Source organism: Notamacropus eugenii, chromosome 3 (assembly GCF_028372415.1).
Source record: "Notamacropus eugenii isolate mMacEug1 chromosome 3, mMacEug1.pri_v2, whole genome shotgun sequence".
Classification (NCBI taxonomy): domain Eukaryota; kingdom Metazoa; phylum Chordata; class Mammalia; order Diprotodontia; family Macropodidae; genus Notamacropus; species Notamacropus eugenii.
In genome coordinates, this window is record NC_092874.1 from 47,028,470 (window position 1) to 47,051,271 (window position 22,802).

Below are 22,802 nucleotides of genomic sequence, written 5' to 3' on the forward strand. Positions count from 1 at the left end.
GCAAAACTTATTTTGTTTATGCAAAAGGTACTTCCCTTTTTCAACACTGACCTCAGATCCTATATCAGGTACACACTTCTTCTGGAAATTACTTGGCCCAATACTGTCTCTAGTTCTAATCACCCAATTACAGGTTTTTCAAATGAGAGACCATCCAATGAGACATGTCAGATTCTGCATAAATCCATCCTATTTTTTTCTAGTCCTTTAGGAAACTGTACCCCATCTCTAATGAAATGTGATCCTCTAGATTATTTTCCTTCCTATTTTTCTCTCTCCCCTCTCCCCAAATCAAACCAGTGAATGACATGAAGAATGCAGCTCCATGTGTTGCTAGCTACATGCTCTTTGATCAGAAAGATGAAGTCATGAAACAGAATCTGGTTTACTATGAGTACCACAGAGACAAGTGGGGCCTCACAGATGAGCATTTCCAGCCCAGACCAGTAAGTTGTTTTCTCTTTTTATTTCTTGAGTGAATTTTTACTTTTTTTAGTACATTTTTGTCTTTTGTTTTTTTACCTTATCCACATTTCTCCTCCTCCTCCCAGAGACCAAGAAAAAGAGAGTGGAAGAGGAAGTCTGGGGGAGGGTTCACTAAGTTATATACTAAAAAAATGTTCTATGTCACATACCTTTAGTTACTCATTTCTATAAAGAAGCTAAGTTAGTACCTTCTCATCTCTTGCCTTTGGGACCCTACTTGATCAGACAACTAAGTTTTATGAGCATATTACTTGGAAATCATTTCCCCACCTCTCCTCTCTTCCATTTAACATTGACTATATGCCAAAGCACTTAACAAATACTATCTCATTTGATCCTTACAACAACCCTGAGAAGTACATGCTATTATAATCTTCATTCGAGGAAACTTGAGGCAAGCAGAGATTAAATATTTGCCCAGGATCCCACAGCTAGTAAGAATTCAGGTCTTAATGATCCTAGGTCCAGCAATCTGTCCATGGTGCTACCTATCTGAGTCTGTAGTTTCTCTCTATGAAAAAACAACAACTAAAAAATAAGAGTGAGGAGGAAGATGGTATTTAACCCAGTGTTCAAAATCTTCCGTTAACTTCATGCTCTTCTCTGCCCTAATCCATCTCTACAAATTCATCTCTTTAATAGAGCTGTGTTCCAGATAGACTAATCTATGTGATTCTTTTTTTAAATGTAACTTTTTATTTTAATTTTTCTTAATTAAAAAAGTATTCCTTTCCCTGCCTCCCACACTCTTGTCGTTTCAGGGGAAAGAAAAGAAAAGAAAAAGAAAACTTGTGTCATGAATAAGCGGTCAAGTCATAACCTTTTAAAACTTTCTTTTCTGTTTCAATAAAAAACATTTACTTTCTCTCTCTTCTACCCCTTCAACTAAAAGGGGGGAAAAAAAGATAAATACATAGAATGAAGCTAAATGAATCCTGCTTGTCCACGTCCAAAAATTATATCTCACTCAGATTATGTCTACACAGGCATTGTTTGCAAATGCAGTATGAACCCTGTTCCAAGGCACCTTCAGGTGCTTTTGGGCTTAGAGCCAGTGAGAGCAAACACCTTCCCCCAGAACACAAAACAACCAGGGTGCAAGACTTTCTTTAGGAAAGGTTCTAGTCTTTTCATGACTGACCAAGTAAAGAATTTCAGTTGATGGTGTTGGGGGCTATTTGCAGTGGAAATCTTTGTTTGATCAAAGAGGATGTCTTTGAAGAAACAATACAGCCCAGTGTCCTCATCCCCAAAAGAGAGAAGTGTGTGGCCGTTGGGACAGAACCTCTTGAATGAATGCTTGTCATTTTTATATTCTTTGGCAGTATTTTCAAGGAAGAACTGTCTCTCTGAGTTTAAACAGTGGCTTTTTGCCCAAGGATCACACCAGCCACTGGCCTTAGCCTCGACTCTTCTCTTTCCAGATACACAGACGAGCCTCCTAAATCTGTCTGTCCTTAATCAGTGCAGCTCACTGGGCATCTCTGATCTTCAATTTCCTTATCTGAAAAATACCTACTATGTGCCCTGTAAAACAGGGATAATAATACTGCAGTAATTGTTGCCCAGTGTTGTGGTGAGGATCAGTGATATAACTTATGCAAAGTGCTGTGAGTTTTTCAAAGCAGTTTAATGCTTAATATGATTGCTGACCACATCTGTTTCTTTTTTCTCTTCTATCTTCATGTCTCCTTTTTTTCTGTACTCTTTTCTTTTCTCTCTTCTTCTTTACATTTTCTACTCTCATTTCTCTCTTTCTCTCATGTGCCTTAGACCTGCACATTGGTTGCTGGTGACCTTCAGGGTTAAAGTACAGGCACAGAGTAGGTGTTTAATAAGTGCTTATTGATTGACTGATAAAACAAGGTCATAACTAGTTATACTCAAAACAACAAACATATTATCAACCTTCAAATTTTCTGTATCTAGATACCATAAATGACTTTAGGAATTACATATCCTTATTGATTTATCTATCTTTTTTCTCCATTAAAAAAGGTATCAAAGGCAATTAGGTGGCACAGTGGATATAGAGTATAAGACATAAGAGTCAGGAAGGCTTGAATTTAAATCTTGCCTCAAACACTTATTGTGTGATCCTGGGCAAGTCATTTAACCACTACTCGTCTCAGTTTATTCAGCTGTAAAATGGAGACTGTAAGAGCCTTACCTTCCAGGGGGTAGTTGTGAGGAGGAAGCTAGATAATATGTGTAAAGTGCTTAGTACAGTAAGTGCTTGGCACATAGTAGGCGCTTAATAAGTGCTTATTTCCTTGTCATTTCTCTTGGTCTAGCTTTGACAACTTGTTCTGAATTGGAGACCAACTTGCTTATTAGCAACAATTATTAAATAACTATCTGTGTAGAGCCATAGAATTTTGGAAGTCATCTATTTCAGCCTCTTACCTATACCTGAGCATCCCAGAGATATGACCATCCAGCTTTTGTTTAAGTCCTTCTGATGATGGGAGATCCACTACTTTATGAGACAGCACATTCCGTTTTTGAGTAGCTCTTATTGTTAGAAAGATCTTCCTTATGCTGAACGTGAATCTGTTTCCATTTGATCTGGTTTCATTCCTGGAGCACCAGCAAAAAGAATTATGAGATCAGAGGATCATAGGCTTAGAGCTAGGAGGGACCTTAGAGGTTATCTAGTCTAACCCAATCATTTGACAAATCAATCCATTCATTGACATGCATTTATTAAGTGCCTACTATGTACTTTGCATGGCACTAGGCAGTGGGGATGCGCATACAAACAATGAGATAATTCTTGCTGGCAAGTAGATTACATTCTAATGGAAAGACAAGTCCATATATAGAATGTTGTTGTTGAGAATGTTGTTCTCAGTTATGTTCAACTCCTCATGCCCCTATTTAGAGTTTTCTCAGTTTCTCACTGGAGTGGTTTGTCATTTCTTTCTCAAGTTCATTTTACAGATGAGGAAACTGAGGCAAACAGGATGAAGTGACTTGCCCAGGGTCACACAGCTAGTAAACATCTAAGGCCAGATTTGAACTCAGATCTTCCTGACTCTAGACCCAATGCTCTATCCACTGTACCTAGCTGCCCTATATACAGTGCAGTAATTCCTTATATACAGAATAATTCCTATATAGAGGATACATCTACAGAAAATAATTGTAAGTAGTGAATTACAATAGTCAAGTAGAAGATCACTTATGAGGGGCACACTAGTAGCTGGGGGATCGGGAAAGGTTTTATGTAGATGCGGTGCTTGAACTATGCCTGGAAGAAAGATGGCATTTGTATCCCCAGGACTGGCATAGCCTCTGGAACATGGTGGATACTTGTCATCACCAACCTTGTCTCACTATATTCCCTCTTTCTTCCCCAACAGGAAGCTGTTCTATACTTTAATGTAACAACAATTCAAAAGGAACTCTATGAGTTTGCTAAGGAAAATATAATGGATGATGATGAGGTGAGTTTCAGTTCTGTTCAAGTCAACTAACATTTATTAAGCATCTACTGTGTGCTTAAATCTTGGATCAATATAAAGTTTAGTAAAGCTAGGAGTTCATATCCTCATGGTGCTTACATTGGATTAGGGGATGTAATACAAACAAATATAACATATCCTGCTCCAGAAAACTCTTCATCCTATATCCTCAGTCCTGGTACTCACAACTCACCCTGATCCTGGACTCATCAGGGACCCCCCTGATTGGAGGGCAGAGTAGAGAGCTCCTCCCCAAACCTCCATTTAAAATAGGCACCCAGCCTAACCATCTCTTGATTTCCCACCTGGCTGCACTCCTTTGGAGTTCTGCATGTGGTCTCTTTATCAGGTATCTATCCATCTCTCCCTTTTTAACTTCCTCCTGCTGCTGTTCCCCATTTAGTTGTAATTTCCTTCAAGGCCGGGAGTGTCTTTTGTATTTTTATCTCCAGTGCTTGGCACCTGTTTGTTTATTTGTTTTCAGTCACATCCAACTCTCCAGGATACCATTTGGAATTTTCTTGGCATAGATACTGGAGCAATTTGCCATTTCTTTCTGCAACTCATTTTACAGATAAGAAAACTGAGGCAACTGGGTTAAGTTACTTGCTCAGGGTCACATAACTAGTAAGTGTCTGAGGTCAGATTTGCACATAGGAAAATGAGTCTTCCTGACTTCAGACCCAGTACTCTACCCACTGCACCACCTAGCAGCCCTTGGCACATTGTAGGTGATTAATAAATGTTTATTAATTAACTGACTGACAAATAATATATAAGCACCTGCCAAACAAGATCCTGAAATGTGTAGGGGAAAGGAGAGGGGAGCAGGAATTCATTAACTTGTAGGATCAACAAGACTTGATATAGAAATCGGTCTTTGAGATACAACAGGAAGGATGAATACGAATTTCACAGGTGCCAGATTTAGGTAAATGAGAAGAAAGTTATTCCAGGCATAAAAAATGACATAAGCAAAGCCACAGAATTGGGAGACTGGGGGTGTATAGGTAGTGGACCACAGGTAGTCCAGTTTGTCTGAAAGAAGCCATATGGGATAACGTCAAAGCAGTAGAGTTAGAAGAAATGGTAGAGAGCCTCACATGCTGGGCTAAGGAGTTGGAAGGGTATTCAAAAGTCACTCAACTGGCATCTATTAAGCACTGTGCCAAACAATGGAAATACAAGTAGGAAAAAGAAAGATGGTCCCTGGGATACAATAAAAAGCATAAAATGGTAAGAACTAAGGGGCTGTCTAAAAGTTTTGAATTGAGGAGGGAACACACCAGATGAGTCCAGAAGGAAGAGAATGGGGCAGCAGATTGAGTCATGAATTGAAGGGGAGAGAAATCTAGGAAGCCAACATGGCTGTTGTCGAGGGATGTGGGAGTACAGGAGAGGACCTACATGAGCTATATAGTCACAGCCAAGTAGCATAATTTTACTGAGATGAGTTTCCTCATCTGTAAATCTGAGATAACATTTATACCACCCATCTCACAAGGTAATGACCAAAAGCATTTTATAAAAAGCATTTTATATATAAAATAAATTTTATAAATTTATAAATTTTATAAATGTGAGTTACCAAAAGGAGTTATTTTCCCGTTTGATTAAAGCTATTGCAATGCTAAATTCTCTCTGTACGTGAAACATGCAGAAGACTTGAAAAGAAATCGGGGGTTCATATGTATTTTTGTGAAAGGATAATTTTAGTACAAAAGAGTACAGTGGTAAGAAATGGAAACCAGTGTTATACATTTTCCCAGAGGGAAGATTTGTGATTTCCTCAGAAAGTGAAACTACGTGTCTATGGGGATACACAGACAGCATTCTATATCATCTTTTTTTATTCTGTAAAAACAGTGAATTTTAAATATTTGTTGTTGTTGTTGAGTTGTTTCAGTCTCGTCTGACTCTTTGTGACCCTATTTGGGGTTTTCTTGGCAAAGACACTGGAGTAGTTTGCTATTTCCTGTTCCTATTCATTTTATAGATGAGGAAACTGAGGCAAATGGGGCTAAGTGACTTAATCAGGGTCAATTGCTGCTAAGTGTCTGAGGCTGTATTTGAACTCAGGAAAATGAGTCTTCCTAAGTTCAGGCCTGCCATTCTATCCGTGCACCACTTAGCTTCTCTGAATTTGAAATTACAGTAGCATTTTAAAGACACTCAGATAGTTTATTTCTCGACATTTTTCTGTGAGCTTGAGCCATTGTCTTTTCTTCTATAAATTGCACCCAGTTCTCTTTAGAAATTCTAGAGAATTCCTTTGAATTTGGAGTTAGGGAACTCCTATGAGGTTAGCTTGCTCCCCTTCCCCATTTGTTGAAAAAGACCATAGAGCAAGAGAATTGGAATGGACCTAGTGGCCATCAAGTCTCCATCATTTTAAATTTGAGGAAACTGAGTCCCAGAGAAGTTATGTGATTCACTCAAGGTCACACAGGTAACAAGTTATTAAGGCAGTATCGAAACCCAGGTCTGTTGATGTCATATCAAGGATTCTTTCTCAGCAAATCCTTCGGAAGGCTTTACATTGTTAAGAGCACACTATAAGGTTCTGGGAGAAATACAGAGTGTAGATAAGGCAAAATTGTTTTCCTTCATGGGTAATTATATGTTGAAGAAAAAGATTAATATTGTACTTTGCATTTTAGGCACAAGGCTGTCAGAAACAATCTAATTTAACATTAACCTAATATTCAGGCTATTTTTGGCTTAGAGATGTCTGTCAGTCAATATTAAGTACATACTATGTGTTAAGTTCTGGGAACACAAAGAGAGGTAAAAAAAATAGTCCTGGTTCTCAAGGAGTTCAAAGTCTAATGTAAGGAAAGGGAGGGGAAGGTTTTCCTGACTCTAGGCTCAATGTTTTATGCAGTATTGCACCTAACTGCCTTGGCTATTCCACTGTTCTTTCCACTAGGCAGCTTTGCCTTAAATCTGTGATAAAGCTTCAGTGAATAGAAGAAAGATAAGATGGTATCTTTAAAGAGCAGTAGGGTCAAATGAAGGAGATTTGCTTGTTTGGATTTCTTTGTGCTTTTGTGAATGCTTTTCCCATGACAAGGGAGACCTGCTTCTATGTTTGAAGGCAGTAGAGAAGGAAAAAAAAATAGATTGAAGATGTTAGCGATACAAAGAATTACTGAATTTTAGATCTGTAAGGGACCTCAGCAACCCATCCTTTCTGAAACAAGATTACATCGCCTCCCCAGGCAGCTCTTTCCACTTTTATATAACTCTTAATTGTTAGGAAGTTTATCCTGATATCAGGCCTAAATTTGCCTCTTGTTAGCTTCCACTTACATACTGGTTCTGCCCTCTGGGGTCAAGAAGGACAAATCACCCAGTACTCTGTGAACTAAGACCTGCTTGTTTCATCCGTGTAAACTTGGCCCACTAAAGGTTAGGGCTCCACTGTTGGGTTAGTGAATAGGGCCAACATTTTCCCCTGGAACATTTTTAGACTTTGATTTAGCCAGAGAGAGAACAGGTCAGGTTCTGACAGACTGTCCATTGGATATTTGGGTTTGAACTCTAAATATTAAGAAACCAGCACCTTGTTTGCAAATTCCCCAGGGCCCAAGTCCACACCTTGGCACTCTTCAGGAACTCAGCATGCTCCCACCACACTAAACCAGGCCCAAGTTCCCACAGTATCCAGCTGATGCCATGACTCTATGTGGTTGGATGGGTCTGTCATGTCCCACTCTCTTAGTCCTTTTAAGAGGTGTTCACTCGCCTAAAGAATGTTGATGGAGTTTTCAGCTTTTTACCTTTAGAGCCAGTTTGGCAGGAATAAGATGTTAAACACAGTGAAACTTCTTTATAACATTTTCCAGGCAACTAAATTTTTTTTTCTTTCTACATCTTGGAATGAGATATCCTGGAAAACCTTAACTGGGGTTAGCTTTATGAGCCTCTTGGCTGGGAAGAAAAAAATTAAATTGGCTGTTCTAGGCAGGAAAATGTTATTAGGAAGTTTCACAGTGATTATAAGTCACAGGAGGAAGTTGTAGCTAGGTCTGCCATCTTACGGATTTCTAAGATTCCAATTCCATGGGAATCATTACCCTGAAGGCGCAGAAAGGCGTTACAAACAATTTGTTGTTGTTGTCATTTTTTAAATCTGTCTTTTAGTGGTTCAGTTATGACTTGAAATAGAGCAGAGGAAATGACATACGGAGAAAACATGATTGGGTAATTTCTTGTTTGCGTAAGTCATGAATTATGGCCAAGTAAAATGTTCTCTGAGTTCGTAAATGGTAGCATGCCTTCCAGATGTAAATTTCAAATTCCATGAAAAGTAAGTAGAAATTTCAAAAGCAGATACAGCTTTCACATGGAAATAGTCATTCCTTTTGCTTTGTTTTTTGAAAATTAAAATTTTTTAATCTTGTTATCTACTGTGGATCCTTCAGATCTTTTCTGATGTTGTATCAAACTTGCTTCTTCTGATTTGTGCCATAAAGAAAACAAATACCACTGACTTGTTTTATAGGAGATGTTTCCTTACAAATGCATAGTCTTTCATAACAAATAATTTGAATTAACAGTAGGTTTGAAATGCATTCAAAATCTTTTTTTTTTTTTTTAGTTCAGAGTGGTTGGAAGCAAGAACATTATTTGGGTAATGGTTAGGCTGGTCAGCCATTCTCCTTAGGGTGGGGAAAGTATTCATCATGATAAATTGTTTCTATTATGAGCTAAAATTTCTGATACTTGGACAGACTAGAAGACAGCTTGATGAAGAATGAGCACCAAGCCTAGTTCTATTTCAGGAATCATTGGACTTACAAACAGGGACAGTATCCATCTCTCTCTCTCTCATCTCTTGTTGTTCTCCTTCCTCTCTGTCTTCTCCTTCATCATCATCATCTTCTCTTCCTCCTCCTCCTTCTTCTCTTTCTCTCTTTGTTTCTCTCTCTGTCTCTCTCTGTGCCTTTCTCTCCTTCTCCCTGCCATCCCCTCCACCTTCCCACGAAAAGCATTGTTCAGTTTTCATTTGTGAGGGGGAGTCAATAACTTTGGTAATCTGAGACAAGTCTCCAAAATACTTAGTTTCAAAAACATGACCAAAGAAGTTGCTACTTTAGATTGCGACAACTATGAAAAGGCATCTTCAGACAGAAATGAGTGTGTATAGTAAAAGCATACTTTGTAGATACTTGGTATCGGTCATATCAGTTTGGCTCCAACCTCTTTCTGCACTGATTTCTCATACTCACTGGCCGCTTCCCAAGTTTGCTGTATTCCATCTCCCACCTTCCAATAGACTGGAATGCTCTCCCTCCTTCTACTAGAGGCTCTTTGAATAACTCAGTTCAAGGGCTGCCTCTTATACAAGACCTTTCCTGATCCCCTCAGTATCTCCTATTAAAATTAATTTATATTTACCATGATATATACTTTGTAATCTAGGGACAACATGCCATAATAGAGAGCTGATAGAGTAAGGAAAACATGGGCACAAGTCTTCACTTACTGACTATGTTAACCTTATAGGGTCCCTAGGTAACTCTCTTAAATTTCAGATTGCAAAACAGTTATTGGCTTGCATTTGTAGGAGTTTCTTTACTGAGATTACTTTATAGCAATGAGATTGTAGGGCTAGTGAAAAGGAAAAAAAAACCCAAACACAAAAGCTTCCATTTACGTATTTATGTTTCTGTTGTATCACCTCATCAGAATACAAACTTCTTGAGGGCAAGAATTGTTTTATATTTGTTTCCAGTACCTAGCACAGTACCTTGTATAATTTTAATGCTTAATATTTGCTGTCATACTCTGGGAAGTGTTGGAAAATGTTTCAAAACTGCCTTTCATTTAAAAAATTACACACAGCACACTTTTAAGTTTAATCTGAATTTTTTACATTTCTTAAGTCTGGACAATCAACAAAATACTCAAATCAAATCAAGCTCTGATCTGTAGTGTTTACCAGTTTCTGAGATGCAAATGCTTACACTGAAAATTTAACCGTTTCACCAGCCATGTATGAGCTGGCTCCAGCACAGCCCTGCCTTGAATCTGTTTTGGGCTTTTTTGGTTTGTTTGTTTTTGTTAAATGAATAGTTATCTACAATAGAAAGATATTGGGTATAGAATTAGAAGACTTGTATCAAATGTTGGCTCTTGTACTTACTCCCTATGTTGCCTTAGGCAAATCACTAGCCTTCTCTGGGCTCATTTTCTCAAAATAAAAAGTGAGCTGTAAGGGGGCTTCTAGCTCTAAATGTATGATTGTTCCCTGATCTCCTAGCTTTAGCTATTTATCATTAACTCTGACAGGGAAAGAGCTTACGACCAGTGATGAGGTGATCTGGATTCTTTTTCCAGGACTGTGACCAATCAGTCCTTCAGTAAGCCACAAATCCTCTTCTCCAGAATGAGGTGACGGGACCAAATGAGGTCTTTTTCCAGCTCTATGATTACATGACTCTGAGATCACATTCATTTTCTGGGAATTTGAAAACTCTTGATTCAAGGTGGCCCACTTTTCTCTTGATGCTTGTTTCATGATTGTGTGTGTGTGTGTGTGGTCATAATGTATATTTACTGACCAGTAGTACTTTCAACAATTAGAAAAATGTAGTTTATTGTCATGGAAAGAACATTGATCTCAGAACCAAGAGCTCCAATTTTGAAACCTAGCTCCAACAATTGTGACACTAAGTCATGAAAACTTTGTGCCTCAGTTTCCTTCTCTGTAAAACAGACTTCATACTTCACAAGGTTTTTTGTGAGAAAAGCACTTAATTTCTTTTTTTCCTATTGAATACATTTTCACCTTAGTCATGTTGCATAGAAGAATTAAAATGAATGGGAGAAACCATGAAAACAAAACAAAACATAATACAAGAGAAAATAGTCTGCTTCTTTCTGCTTTCCAATTCCATAGTTCTTTTTCTGGATGTGGATAATATTTTACTTCAGGAGTCCTTTGGGAGTGTTTTAGGTCCTTGCATTGCTATGAGGGGCTAAGTCTACCAGAAAAATTTCTCACACATTGGGGTTTTTACCATGTACAATATTCTCCTGGTTCTGCTCCTTTCCCTCAGCATCAGTTCATAAAAGTCCTTCCAGGTCTCTATGAAGTCTTCCTGTTCATCATTTCTTATAGCACAATAGTATTCCATTACATTCATATACTAGAACTGGTCTTCTCCAAAAATGAAGGACAAACACAACAACATTCTACAACTTGTTCAGCCATTTCCCAATTGATGGATGTCCCCTTGATTTCCAGTTCTTGGTCACCACAAAGAGAGCTGCTATAAATATTTTTGAACACGTATGACCCTTTTCCATTTTTGTGATCTCTTTGGGATACAGTCCTAGAAGCAATATTGCTGGGTCAAAGGGTATGGACATTTTTGTAGCCTTTTGGGCATAGTTCCAAATTGTTCTCCAGAATGGTTGGAGCAGCTCACACCTCCACCAACAATTATCATCTTCCTGTTTTGTCATGTTAGCCATTCTGATGGGTGTGATGTGGTACCTTAGGGCTGTTTTGATTTGCATCTCTCTAATCAATAGTGATTTAGAGCATTTTTTCGTATGACTATACATAGCTTTAATATCTTCCCTCTGAAAACTGCCTGTTCATATCCTTTGACCATTTCTCAGTTGGGGAATGACTTGTATTCTTGTGCATTTGACTCAGTTCTCTATATATTTTAGAAATGATGCCTTTATCACAGACACTAGTTGCAAAAATTCGCAGTTTTCTGCTACCCTCCTAATCTTGGTTGCATTGGGTTTGTCTGTGCAAAAACTTTTCAGTTTAATGTAATCAAAATTATCTATTTTGTACTTCATAATGTTCTCTATCTCTTGTTTCATCAAAAATTTCTCCATTCTCCATAAATCTGACAAATACACTATTCCTTGCTCCCCTAATTCATTTATAGTATCAATCTTTATACCTAGATCGTATATCCATTTGGATTTTATTCTTGTGTATGATGTCAGGCATTGATCTATGCCCTGTTTCTGTCACACTGTTCTCCAGTTTTCCCAGTAGTTTTTGTCAAACAGTGAGTTCTTATCCCAGAAGCTGGGGTCCTTGGGTTTATCAAATACTAGATTGCTATATTCATTTACTACTATGTCATGAGTACCTAACCTGTTCCACTGGTCTACCCCTTTAGTTCTTAGCCAGAAACAAGTGGTTTTCATGATTGCTGCTTTATAATACCATTTGATATCTGGTAGGGCTAGACCACCTTCCCTAGCATTTCTTTTCATTAGTTCCCTTGATATTCTGGAACTTTTGTTCTTCCAGATAAATTTTGATATTTTTTCCTGGCTCTAGAAAATAATTGTCTGGTAATTTCATTGGTATGTCACTGAATAAGTAAATTAATTTAGGTAGAATTGTTATTTTTATTATATTAGCTCAGCCTAACCACAAGCAACTGATGTTTTTCCACTGACTTAGATCTGACTTTGTGCGAAAAGTGTTTTGTAGTTGGGTTCATATAGTCCCTGGGTTTGTTTTGGCAGGTAGACTCCCAGATATTTTATGGTGTTTACCATAGCTTTAAATGCGATTTCTCTATTTATCTGTTGCTTTTGGGCTTTGTAAGTAACATATAGAAATGTAGATGATATATGTGGGGTTATTTTGTAACCTGCAACTTTGCCAAAGTTGTTTATTATTTCAAGTAGTTTTTTACTTGATTCTCTGGGATTCTCTAAGTATATCATGAAGTCATCTGCAAAGAGTGATAACTTAGTTTCTTCTTTGCCTATTCTAATTCCTTCAATTTCTTTTTCCTCTCTTATTCATAAAGCTAACATTTCTAGTACCATATGGAATAACAGTGGTGATAATGGACATCCTTGTTTCACCCCTGATTTTACTGGAAATGCATCTAGCTTATCCTCATTATATTTAATGTTTGGTGATGGTTTTAGGTAGACACTGCTTATTATTTTATAGAAGACTCCATTTATTCCTATGCTCTCCAGTGTTTTCAATAGGAATGAGTGTTGCATTTTGGCAAAAGCTTTTTCTGCATCTATTGAGATAATCATGTGGTTTCTGGTTGTTTTGTTGTTGATATGATCAATAATGCTGATAGTTTTTCTAATATTGAACCAGTCCTGCATTTCTGGTATAAATCCTACCTGATCATAATGTTATTTTTCTTGTGATAAGTTGCTTATTCTTTTTGCTAATATTTAAAATTTTTGCATCTATATTCATTAGAGAAATTGGTCTATAATTTTCTTTCTCTCTTTTGGTTCTTCCTGGTTTAGGTATCAAAACCATATTTGTATCATAAAAAGAATTTGGTAGGAGTCCTTCTTCACCACTTTTCCCAAATAGTCTATATAGTATTGGACTTAATTGTTCATTAAACGTTTGATAGAATTCACTTGTATGTCCATCTGGCCCTGGAGATTTTTTCCTAGGGAGTTCATTGATGGTTTGTTTAATTTCTTTTTCTGAGATGGGGTTATTTAAGTGTTCAGCTTCCTCTTCATTAATCTGGGCAATTTATATTTTTAAAAAATATTCATCCATTTCACTTAGATTGTCAAATTTTATGGGCATACAGTTGGGCAAAAAATTAAAATTGTTTTAATTTCCTCTTCATTGGAGGTGAGTTCACCCTTTTCATTTTTGATATTGGTAAATAGGTTTTCTTCTTTCTTTTTATAAATCAAATTGACCAAAGGTTTATCAATTTTATTAGTTTTTTCATAAAACCAACTTTTATTTTATTTATTAGTTCAATTGTTTTCTTAATTTCAATTTTATTAATCTCTTCTTTGGTTTTCAGTATTTCTAATTTGGCATTAATGGGGAATTTCAATTTGTTCTTTTTTCTAGCTTTTTCAGCTGCATGTCCAGTTCATTGATCTCCTCTTTCTCTATTTTATTCATGTTCAATGATATAAAACTGCTTTTACAGTATCCTGTAAGTTTTGGTAGGTTGTCTCATTATTGTCAAGCCCTTAATTTCTTTTAATATTTTAAAATAAATTTTTATTTATATTTTTTGACATCATCCCAAAGAATCATTTCTTATAACAAAAAAGAAAAAAGATTCCGCAAAACTAAACAACATATTGAAAAAAAATCTGATGTTATATGCAACATTTCCATACCATGAAAAGCAGCATGGTACAGTGTATAGAGGGCTGTTCTCATAGCCAGGAAGACCAGGTTTGTTGAGTTTTGCCTTTGATATACCCTGAGCAAGTACCTTAACTTCTTGAAGCTCTAAGCAACTCTTTAAGACTATAAATCAAAAAAAAATATGCTGATCTGCCTTTATAGATGCAATTTACTCATCTAAGAGGTTCCATGTACTAATGAAATCACAGGACCCATTCTAATCCATATTGCCACCTTCACAATGTAGTGAGAGGTAGGATAGTGTCTTCTAACATCTCTTTGGGGCCAGACAAGATAACTATAATTTTACATCATTTAGCAGGAAAAGACTTTATAAATCTGAAAGCATCATGTAAATATGATCTACCAGTATTACTACCTGTATTAGTACCTGTGTTGCCTGTTCTCTTCCCGGATCTTGTAAATAATCACTTATGGGTAGAGAAGGCAGAGGAAAGTTAGGGGAAGGAGAGCTAGCAATGCTGAGCTCACTGTTCTGGGGCTTCCTGATGTGCCAAATCGTGCACTTAATGACTTAAATGGAGTTAAATTCCATCTTATTTCATTAGATCTTCTTCATTAGATCTATGCCTTATTAGAGTTGAATTGAGTTGAGTTGAATTGAATTGAACTGAGTTGATAGTTTCTTGTTGCCCCTTCCCTGGCTGAGTTCCATAGGAGTCTAGATGGTCTGTCCACATACCTGGATACAAGAAGGGAAAAAGTGAGAGCCCTTCTTGCCCTCAAAACTGAGCTTAAGTGCCATCTTCTACATGTAACTGTGCATGATCTGTCCCCCACCCCCCATCATGCCCCCAAGTTATCTTAAATTTATTTTGTCTGTGTTTGGTATTCACTAGTTATTACCTGAGAGCAGACTTATGACTGGGGCCTCTAATGGGTTTTTATGGTTTTGGCTAAGGAAATTTGCAAGTTGCATATTTCTGACTAGTAATTGATTATTTAAGCTTATGATGAAAGGAAATGCATCAATCAAAACTAACATCAATTTTTAATCTCTTATTAATGAGATATGGGGGACACACACATCATTAGACATTATTTACTAAATCTGGGGGACACACATCATTGCCAAACTATACTACTCAAGTCTTTATCTTCAGAAAAACAGCTTGTATAACAATACTTCATCACAAAATGTAGGCTTAAAACAAAATGGGGTTGCTCATCCTAAATGAACATATTTATTCCTACTACATTCCACCCTCTGGCTGCTGCCTACTCCTGCAGTGATCTAGAATGACTTACGCCTAAGATTATAATAATCACTAAAATCATCCATATAGCAATTCCAAATGTGCATTTTTTTTCATTTAGGATTAGAACAACTATGTTACACAAGCATTAATATCAAGTTAAGCATGAAAACATCTTTAAATAAGTCCTTGGTGGACCAGGCAATATTCCTATTCATGTTTTTTCCGTTTGTCCCATGGCTTTTCATGGAAAATTTTCTGTAGGATGAGAATGCTAACCAAGTATGAAAAGGTGTGGTATAGGTTTGGGAGAGTCCTGAAGACTCATCCTCTTGAGTTCAAATGTGGCCTCCAATACTTACTGGTTGAGTGAGCCTGGGCAAGTTTGCTGGCCTCAGTTTTCTCACCTGTAAAATGATCTGGGGAAGGAAATGGCAAACCACTTTAGTATTTTTGCCAAGAAAATCCCACATGGGGTCATGAAGAGCTAGACATGACTGAAATTGAAATAAATGAAAAACAAGTGCAGTTTTGGAATCTTCCTCTATTCTTCCCAGTGTTTTGCAATTTTATGTCTAGTACTAATGATCATGTCATTTAGAAGGCATCTTTTCCTTTGCAAACCCCTTTCTGAATATTTAAGCACCTCTTCTACTTCCTGGTAATATTTAGGTAATTGTTGCTATACTTTTGATCATGTCTTGTTATGTTTTAGTTCATCAAAAGGTTGTATCCTCTCTACTTCCATTGGGGTGTCTAAGAAAGGATAAGCATGTAGGTCCCTCTATGATTGCAAATCAGAGGTGGAGTAAGTGGGATTCTCCCCTGTCATATTGGCAGAGGAACAGTTGGCCATGGAACAACCAACCAGAGGGTGAGACCAGGCTTGGTTGCAAGTACCTACAAGGGAGTTCTTGACATAATATGTCAAATAGGTGTGCAGTGACACACGCACATGCTAGCATGCCAGGTCAGGAAGGTACCAGGGGTAAATGCCTGTGTCCAATTTTCTCACATATCCATTTCACTATAATCACAGTCCTTTTTTATCCTTGTATTATTCCTCCCCCATCTACTAATGTGATTGATCCTTTTATTTCACTCTGCTTCATATGATTTCTAGTTAGTATGAGCTAAAAATGTACCCAGCCTTATTCTTCTTATTTCATTAACCATGTCCTCCTTTCCCCATACTTCACTTCTATTCACTATCTTCATTTACCTGATCACATGGCAGATCCATTAGATACTGCCCAAGAGTCAGTCTTTCTCTTTTAGATAACCTCTGTCTTCAGTAGTAACCCTTGTAATATAAATAATACTGCATGTGAGTTTATGCACTGTTTTCTTCTTTTGTCTTCTTCCCATCCTCTAGTCTACCAAGACTTTCATCACTCTGAGGTACTTGGATGTTACAGGGCCTTTGTGCAATGGTGATTTTGCTGCTTTGTTCCTCATCATCCTCCCAAAACATCCTTCCCTGATATCAGTAGTGTTTATGGAGGAAAGAGGGAAGTCTTGGATGTAGCAGAGTAAGGCATTGTCCTGAGGGACTCTTATCATTCGGTATAACAAGTATCAAGGACAATTCCATTTTTCTTCTCTCAGTCCTCAAATTGCCTTTTCTTTCATTATCTGGATAATAAAAGATATGCTTGAATTTGTGAAATATTACTTAAATTATTCATTACTATTCAACATCCCATTTGCCTTTGTGCTGTAGAGTCCCAGGCAGTATATTTTAATAGTTTCCAGTAGTTTTGTGGGGCTTTGGTCTTTGGGGCTCCATGTTATACCTGACTCTTCCCTTATTTTACTCTTCTAACTCACACAGGGAATACTTATCAAGTTCTCATCTTCCCTGGTCATTGACCTCTCTTACTGTTGATCAGGTTTCTCAAACGTCTACTGCAGGTGAATGAGTCAAACTCTGGCATGAGTGTCTTAGAGCTCTTGGCATTTCTTAACTTAAAAAAGTATGTTGATTGCTATTACTGATTTACAACCATTGACTCATCCAAGCAAACACAGGACAAAAAAGTTGGCCCAGACCTTGAGGATTTCTACAGAGGTGTTAGAGGCACCAGAGTCCTTAGGAAATCAACTGTCTCATTTGGAAGTTTGGAAAGGGATATAAAAAAATGTTATCTAGAATGCTCTGTTGGAATCAGGCTTGCATAGCTAGAATGAAACTCAGTCCACTGTGAAACTGGGTAGCATATCATCCCATCTCTTCTCTACCACCACCCACTGCATTTCCCAACATGTCTTCCCTTTTTTTTCTTGATAGAATGGATTGCCAATGCCTTCAGGCATAGCCTCTATAGGATTAAGGATGTTATGTTGGGTGTCCCCTGGTGAGATGAGAATTCAAGGGAGTAGGGAGGGACACTATGGAGATCTTCCATAAGGATAAAGATACTCCAGCTGAAATCTCCATTTCTACCCAAACACAGGAAGCCACTGATCTAATGTAGAAGGTATAAAACAGAGTCAACCCATAGTGGATATACTTTAATCTCAGGCAGGAAAACTACTCAAGGGATTATTTAATTTATTACCCTCCTTTCCCATTTATTACCCTCCCTCCCTCCCCAATTCTTTTTTAGGTTGGATTCTTCCTACTATTAAATATTATCCCCAAGGGCACCAAACTTGGTGTTATACAAATAATTATAGTAACACCAGAATGTAGAAGAGTTTGAATGCCAGACTGAAGATTCAACTTTACTGGAAGGCAATAGGGAGTCATGGAAAGATTTTGAGGAGTGACTTAACTTGCTATGTTCAGTTGTGTTTCACTCTCTCTGACTTCATGGACCATAGCATGCCAGACCCTCCAGTCCACCTCTTATCTCCCAAAGTCTGTCTAAGCCCATGCTTGTTGTTTCCATGATACCATCTATCTCATTCTCTCCCTTTCCCATCTCCTTTTGCCTTCAATCTTGCCCAACATCAGGATCTTTTCCACTGAGTTCCATCTTCTTACTATGTGGCCAAAGTATTTAAGCTTCATCTTCAGTATTTGTCCTTTCAAAGAATAGTTTAAATGCCATGACTAGGCCTATGAAGTTAACCCTGAAGCAGCAAATCGTTTGCTCATAAAAATAAATTGAATTAGGGATAAGAAATTATTTTACAAGTGAAACTGGAAAGTGCAATCTTCTTGGTTCTGGATGATTGACGGTCTTTCTCTTCATCCCCATCTGCAAATCAGCTACATTGGCCTAGGCCAATGACTAGTTGTGAAACTCTTCCAGAAGCTGGCTACAGCAGATGCTTCACATTTTAGATTCTCTTGATCACTGCTATAGGGCGGATTAGAGAGACGAGACCCTATATTTCTGGAAACCTGAGTGGCTTATTACTGTTTACCATTTCAGGTAAAGTGCTTCTGGGATTCAAGGACACAAAATCATCATCCCTCAGTGGCCAGAGCCTGTCTTTGGCATCAGTAATTACCTAGGTAGAAAATCAGGTAGAATTATAGAACTAGATCCCCAGTTGGGATAGAAGTGGATCCCCACAGTTGGGGATTGACAAAAATTATCCGAAAAAGTCGTGGTGTTCATGACTAGTTTCCCAGTTGTATTGACTCTTCGGGCTAGAAGACATATTTACAATCACCTAATCCAGTCCCCCTTCATTTTATAGGTGAAAAGGGAAATGAACTGTCCAAGATCACACAGTGTGAAAATGGTAGAGAAAGTATTCAAATCCAGGACTCTTGGTTTATATTAGAGATGAGTGCTTAATAGCCATGGGAGCTAGAAGTCCAAGGTACCTGTGTGACACTGGGCAAATTACTTAACCTTCTTAAGGACTCAGTTTCCTCATCTGTAAAATGAGGGGCTTGGACTAGATGACTTCTGAGGTCTTTTCCACTTCTAAATGTATAAGCCTATAAGCACACAAGTTAACTAAAATGACTATGGCATTCCAGGAGTTAAAAATGCTTGCACATCAACATGATGATACAGCTATTAGGGCAAAGAATTCTCCCTTTCTAAAAGCATGAGAAAGAGGCCCATTAAATCAAAGACAGGGGAGGAGGATTCAGGTAGGGAGGTGGTAGTTAAGAGCTCTCCATCCTGGGATCAGTTACAGGGGGGAAAAAGCCTGGAAGCATTCACATCAGGGAACAAACTGGCATTGGTGATTCTGGCTCACATCATTTCCATGGGGACCTGAGCTTCCCAAATCCGTTGGCCTTCAGAGTAGCGCGAAACTGTTAGGTACCTGTAGAGGGAGGTTGTTTCCCTAGAATTAGCACTGAGAAAATATTTGTCTATCTCCTCTGCACAGAATGCTTCTGAGGCTCAGATCCACATTCCACACCAAGAGTTGATGGCTTGCTATAGTAGGAGGTAGGGTGCAAAGCTGATGACACAACTGTTTATTCTTAGCTCTCCATTTGACAGCTTGATGAATTTCTCCATCAGGTGACACTGAGGGGAAAACAGAAGTGGAAGGAGGGAGACTAACTCACTACCCTGTAATGTTTCCATTTGTACATGCATTTATATATGTGTGTGTGTGTGTGTGTGTGTGTGTGTGTGTGTGTGTGTGTGTGTGTGTGTGTGGCATGGATAATGTGTCCCAGTGCTCTATCCACTGAACCATCTAGCTTCCCCCTGCCTTGAGCAAAGGAGGTATTTAATCATTGTTTACTAGATAGTGGCATAGTCACCCAAACATACACCTGTTTCTCCTATTTATGAGCAAGATAAATTGTTAGAAAGGACTGGGGATGTTTCTGCTCCCCACATTTGTATTTATGGATTATTTAAATGTTTCAAGAGGGCTGAGAGCCAAACAAACCTTCCTGCACTGGTCACTTCAAGGGATACAAATGCTTTCTCTGCAGGGGCTCAGGGGGATAGAAGATATTGCTTCACCCAGGAACAGTGGCTATTCCTTAACTATGAGAAGCTGCCATCTGCATTTTCCTTCTGGGGTCCTCTAAAAGATCATATTGACTCCAATGTTAATAAGGCTTTAAAGTTTACAAAACACATTTTTATTTATTTTTAAGTGGATAGAGCAGCGGTGGAGAACCCGCGGCCTTGAGACTACCTGTAGTCCTCTAGGTCCTTAAGTGTGGCCCTTTGACAAGTTTGTTCAATGTGGTTTAGATTCAGTCAAAGGATCATACTTGAGGACCTAGAGGGCCACAAGTGGCCTCAAGGCTACAGGTTCCCCACCTGTGGGATAGAGAAAGGGCCTTAGGGGTAGCAACAAGGCAACAAGCATTTATTAATGGCTTATTTTTTGCCAGGTACTGTTCTAAGCACTGGAAATATGTATTCAAGCAAGAAGAAAGACAATCCCCACATTCAAGGGGGCTTACATTCTTTAAAAAAAGTTTTATTTTTTTCTCAAATACATGTAAAAAAATTTAACACTCATTTAAAAAAAATTTGAGTTCCAAATTCTTTCCCTCTCTCCCTCCTCTTCCCCTTCATTGAAAAGGCAAGTATTTTGACATAGGTTATACACAGAGAGTCATACAAAATATATTTCAATATTAATTATGTTGTGAAAGAAATCACTGACCCCCCCCCCCCCAAAAAAAAAACCCAAGAAAAATAAAGGAGCTTACATTCTAATGAGGAAAGACACATAAATGGGAGAGATAAAGATGCCCATGTTGACCATGGAAATGATTCCCAGAAAGTCTGAAGGATACTTGAGAGGAAAGTGAAGGTTGGTTGGGCTGGGGGCCTCTTCAAAATGGCGCCTCTGTGGGAGAAGGGGGTGAGCATGGTGGAGGGATATTTCAGACTGAGGAGGCCCGAGACCCAAGGGAAGTTCCTGCATGAGACTACAGCTAAAGCATGATGTTCAAGTTCAGGAAGTGAGAAATATAGCTAGGATGGGAATAGGGGATATGCAGTATAAATATCATTCCCATTTTACAGATGGAAAAACTGAAGTTCACATTTTAGTGTCATGTAGAGCTGGAGGGACCTTAGAGATTATTTATCTGGAGTTCTTAACCTGGGGTCCATGAACTTGTTTGTTTTAATCTTTTGATAATTGAGTGTGGCATAATTGGTTTCCTTTGTGATGCTACGTATATGATTTGATACATTTATTCCGGGCTGGCCATAGTGGCTTATATTTGTAACATCTGTTTCTGAAGAGACTAAGGGTGATGGATAGCTTGAGTTTAGGAGTTTTGAGCTGAGGTATTGCTTAAACTGACAGGATGTTTGAGCTAAGTTTGGCAACAATATAGTGGCCCAACATGGCAGGTCATAGTGTGTGTCAAATGGAACACTGTGCTAATCAGTAGTGGGATTTGACCTATGGGTGACTGCTGCACTTCCTGGTTGAGTGAAGGTGACTAAGTCTTAAAAAACAAAAACCCCAAATTATTCTGAGAAAGGGGTCCTGAGGCTTCACCAGAAATCAAAAAGGCACAAAAAGATGAAGAACCCCTGACCTAGTTGGGGGCCACCTCATTTTATAGATTTGAAGACTGAGGCACTGACATGTAAAGTCCCTTGATTGTGGCTACCTAGCTAATTTGTGGCAGAGCTGAGGTGTCAACCCAGATTTCCTAACTGTAGGCCCAGCAGGGCTCCTATGTTGGCTCTCAGGCTCTCCAGTGGCTTTGCTTTTACAAGCAATTGCCTTCTACATTTAGAAATTTAATTTTTCCTAATCTTAGGCATGGCACAGTAGAAACATTTAGTAAAAAATGAATAGCCTCCTTTATTACTTGTATACCTGATAGATTTCTAAATTGTTTCAAAATCTTAAAGAGCTCCTCAAGGTTAGGGCAACATTTTTTACGAAGCTATGTATTAAAAACTTGAAAAGAGCCGACTGTCCCTTGTATTTTGAGTGTTAGACTGGAGAAATTCCTCTGGATTGCTTTTCTGTCCTTGGGAGGTCAGGCAACCACAGTGGGGTTTTTCCCCTGAGCTTTAGGCCTGAGCAGGGAGGGGGAAAGGATTCTAGAGCAGGGTAGCGAGAAAGGCGGTAGCTTCTTGGAGGAGATTCTCTGCTTTCATTCTTTGTAATAAAAGATAATGTAGAGTGTGTAGAAGGGCTTTAAACAGGAGGGGTTGAGGTGAAATTTATGCAAACTCGACCAAGGAAAGGAATTTATGAAATAGAAACAGAAATCCAGGGCCAGAAAGGACCTCAGAGGTCCTCAGGTCCAAACTCCTCTTTTTTACAGCTGAGAAAAGTCCGAGTGGTTTAGTGGAAGAAAGCGTTGGCTCCAGGCAGGTGCAAATTCTGCCTCAGATGCTCACTCCATGTATGACTGCACATGGCATTTCATTTTCCTGGGTCTTGGTTTCTTCTGTCATTAAAGGAAGAGGTTGAATTTGATGGCTTTTGAGTCCCTGAACCTCTAGAGTTTTGGTCCTATGTGACTGCCCCTCCCCACCAAGGTCATATAAGACCATTCCTGTGCAACCTTTGGCCGGAACTGGGACTGCCTTTTGTATTCCCAATCTCCTCAGCATTGTGGCTCTT

The 22,802-nt window shown here is 38.4% G+C and overlaps 1 protein-coding gene across 5 annotated transcripts in view; it reads left to right on the forward strand.

Moving 5' to 3' along the window:
* Window positions 1-22,802, forward strand: part of CRTAP (cartilage associated protein) — an 82,537-nt gene that overhangs the window by 53,847 nt on the left and 5,888 nt on the right. For all 5 annotated transcript variants that reach the window (XR_011976635.1, XM_072651483.1, XM_072651485.1 and 2 more), the window contains 2 exons: window positions 301-446; window positions 3,852-3,935. Coding sequence is in view for 4 of the 5 variants with exons in the window: in XM_072651483.1 (XP_072507584.1) it covers window positions 301-446; window positions 3,852-3,935 (230 nt within the window). In the remaining variant the exon portion in view is untranslated. The remainder of the gene's footprint in view (window positions 1-300; window positions 447-3,851; window positions 3,936-22,802) is intronic.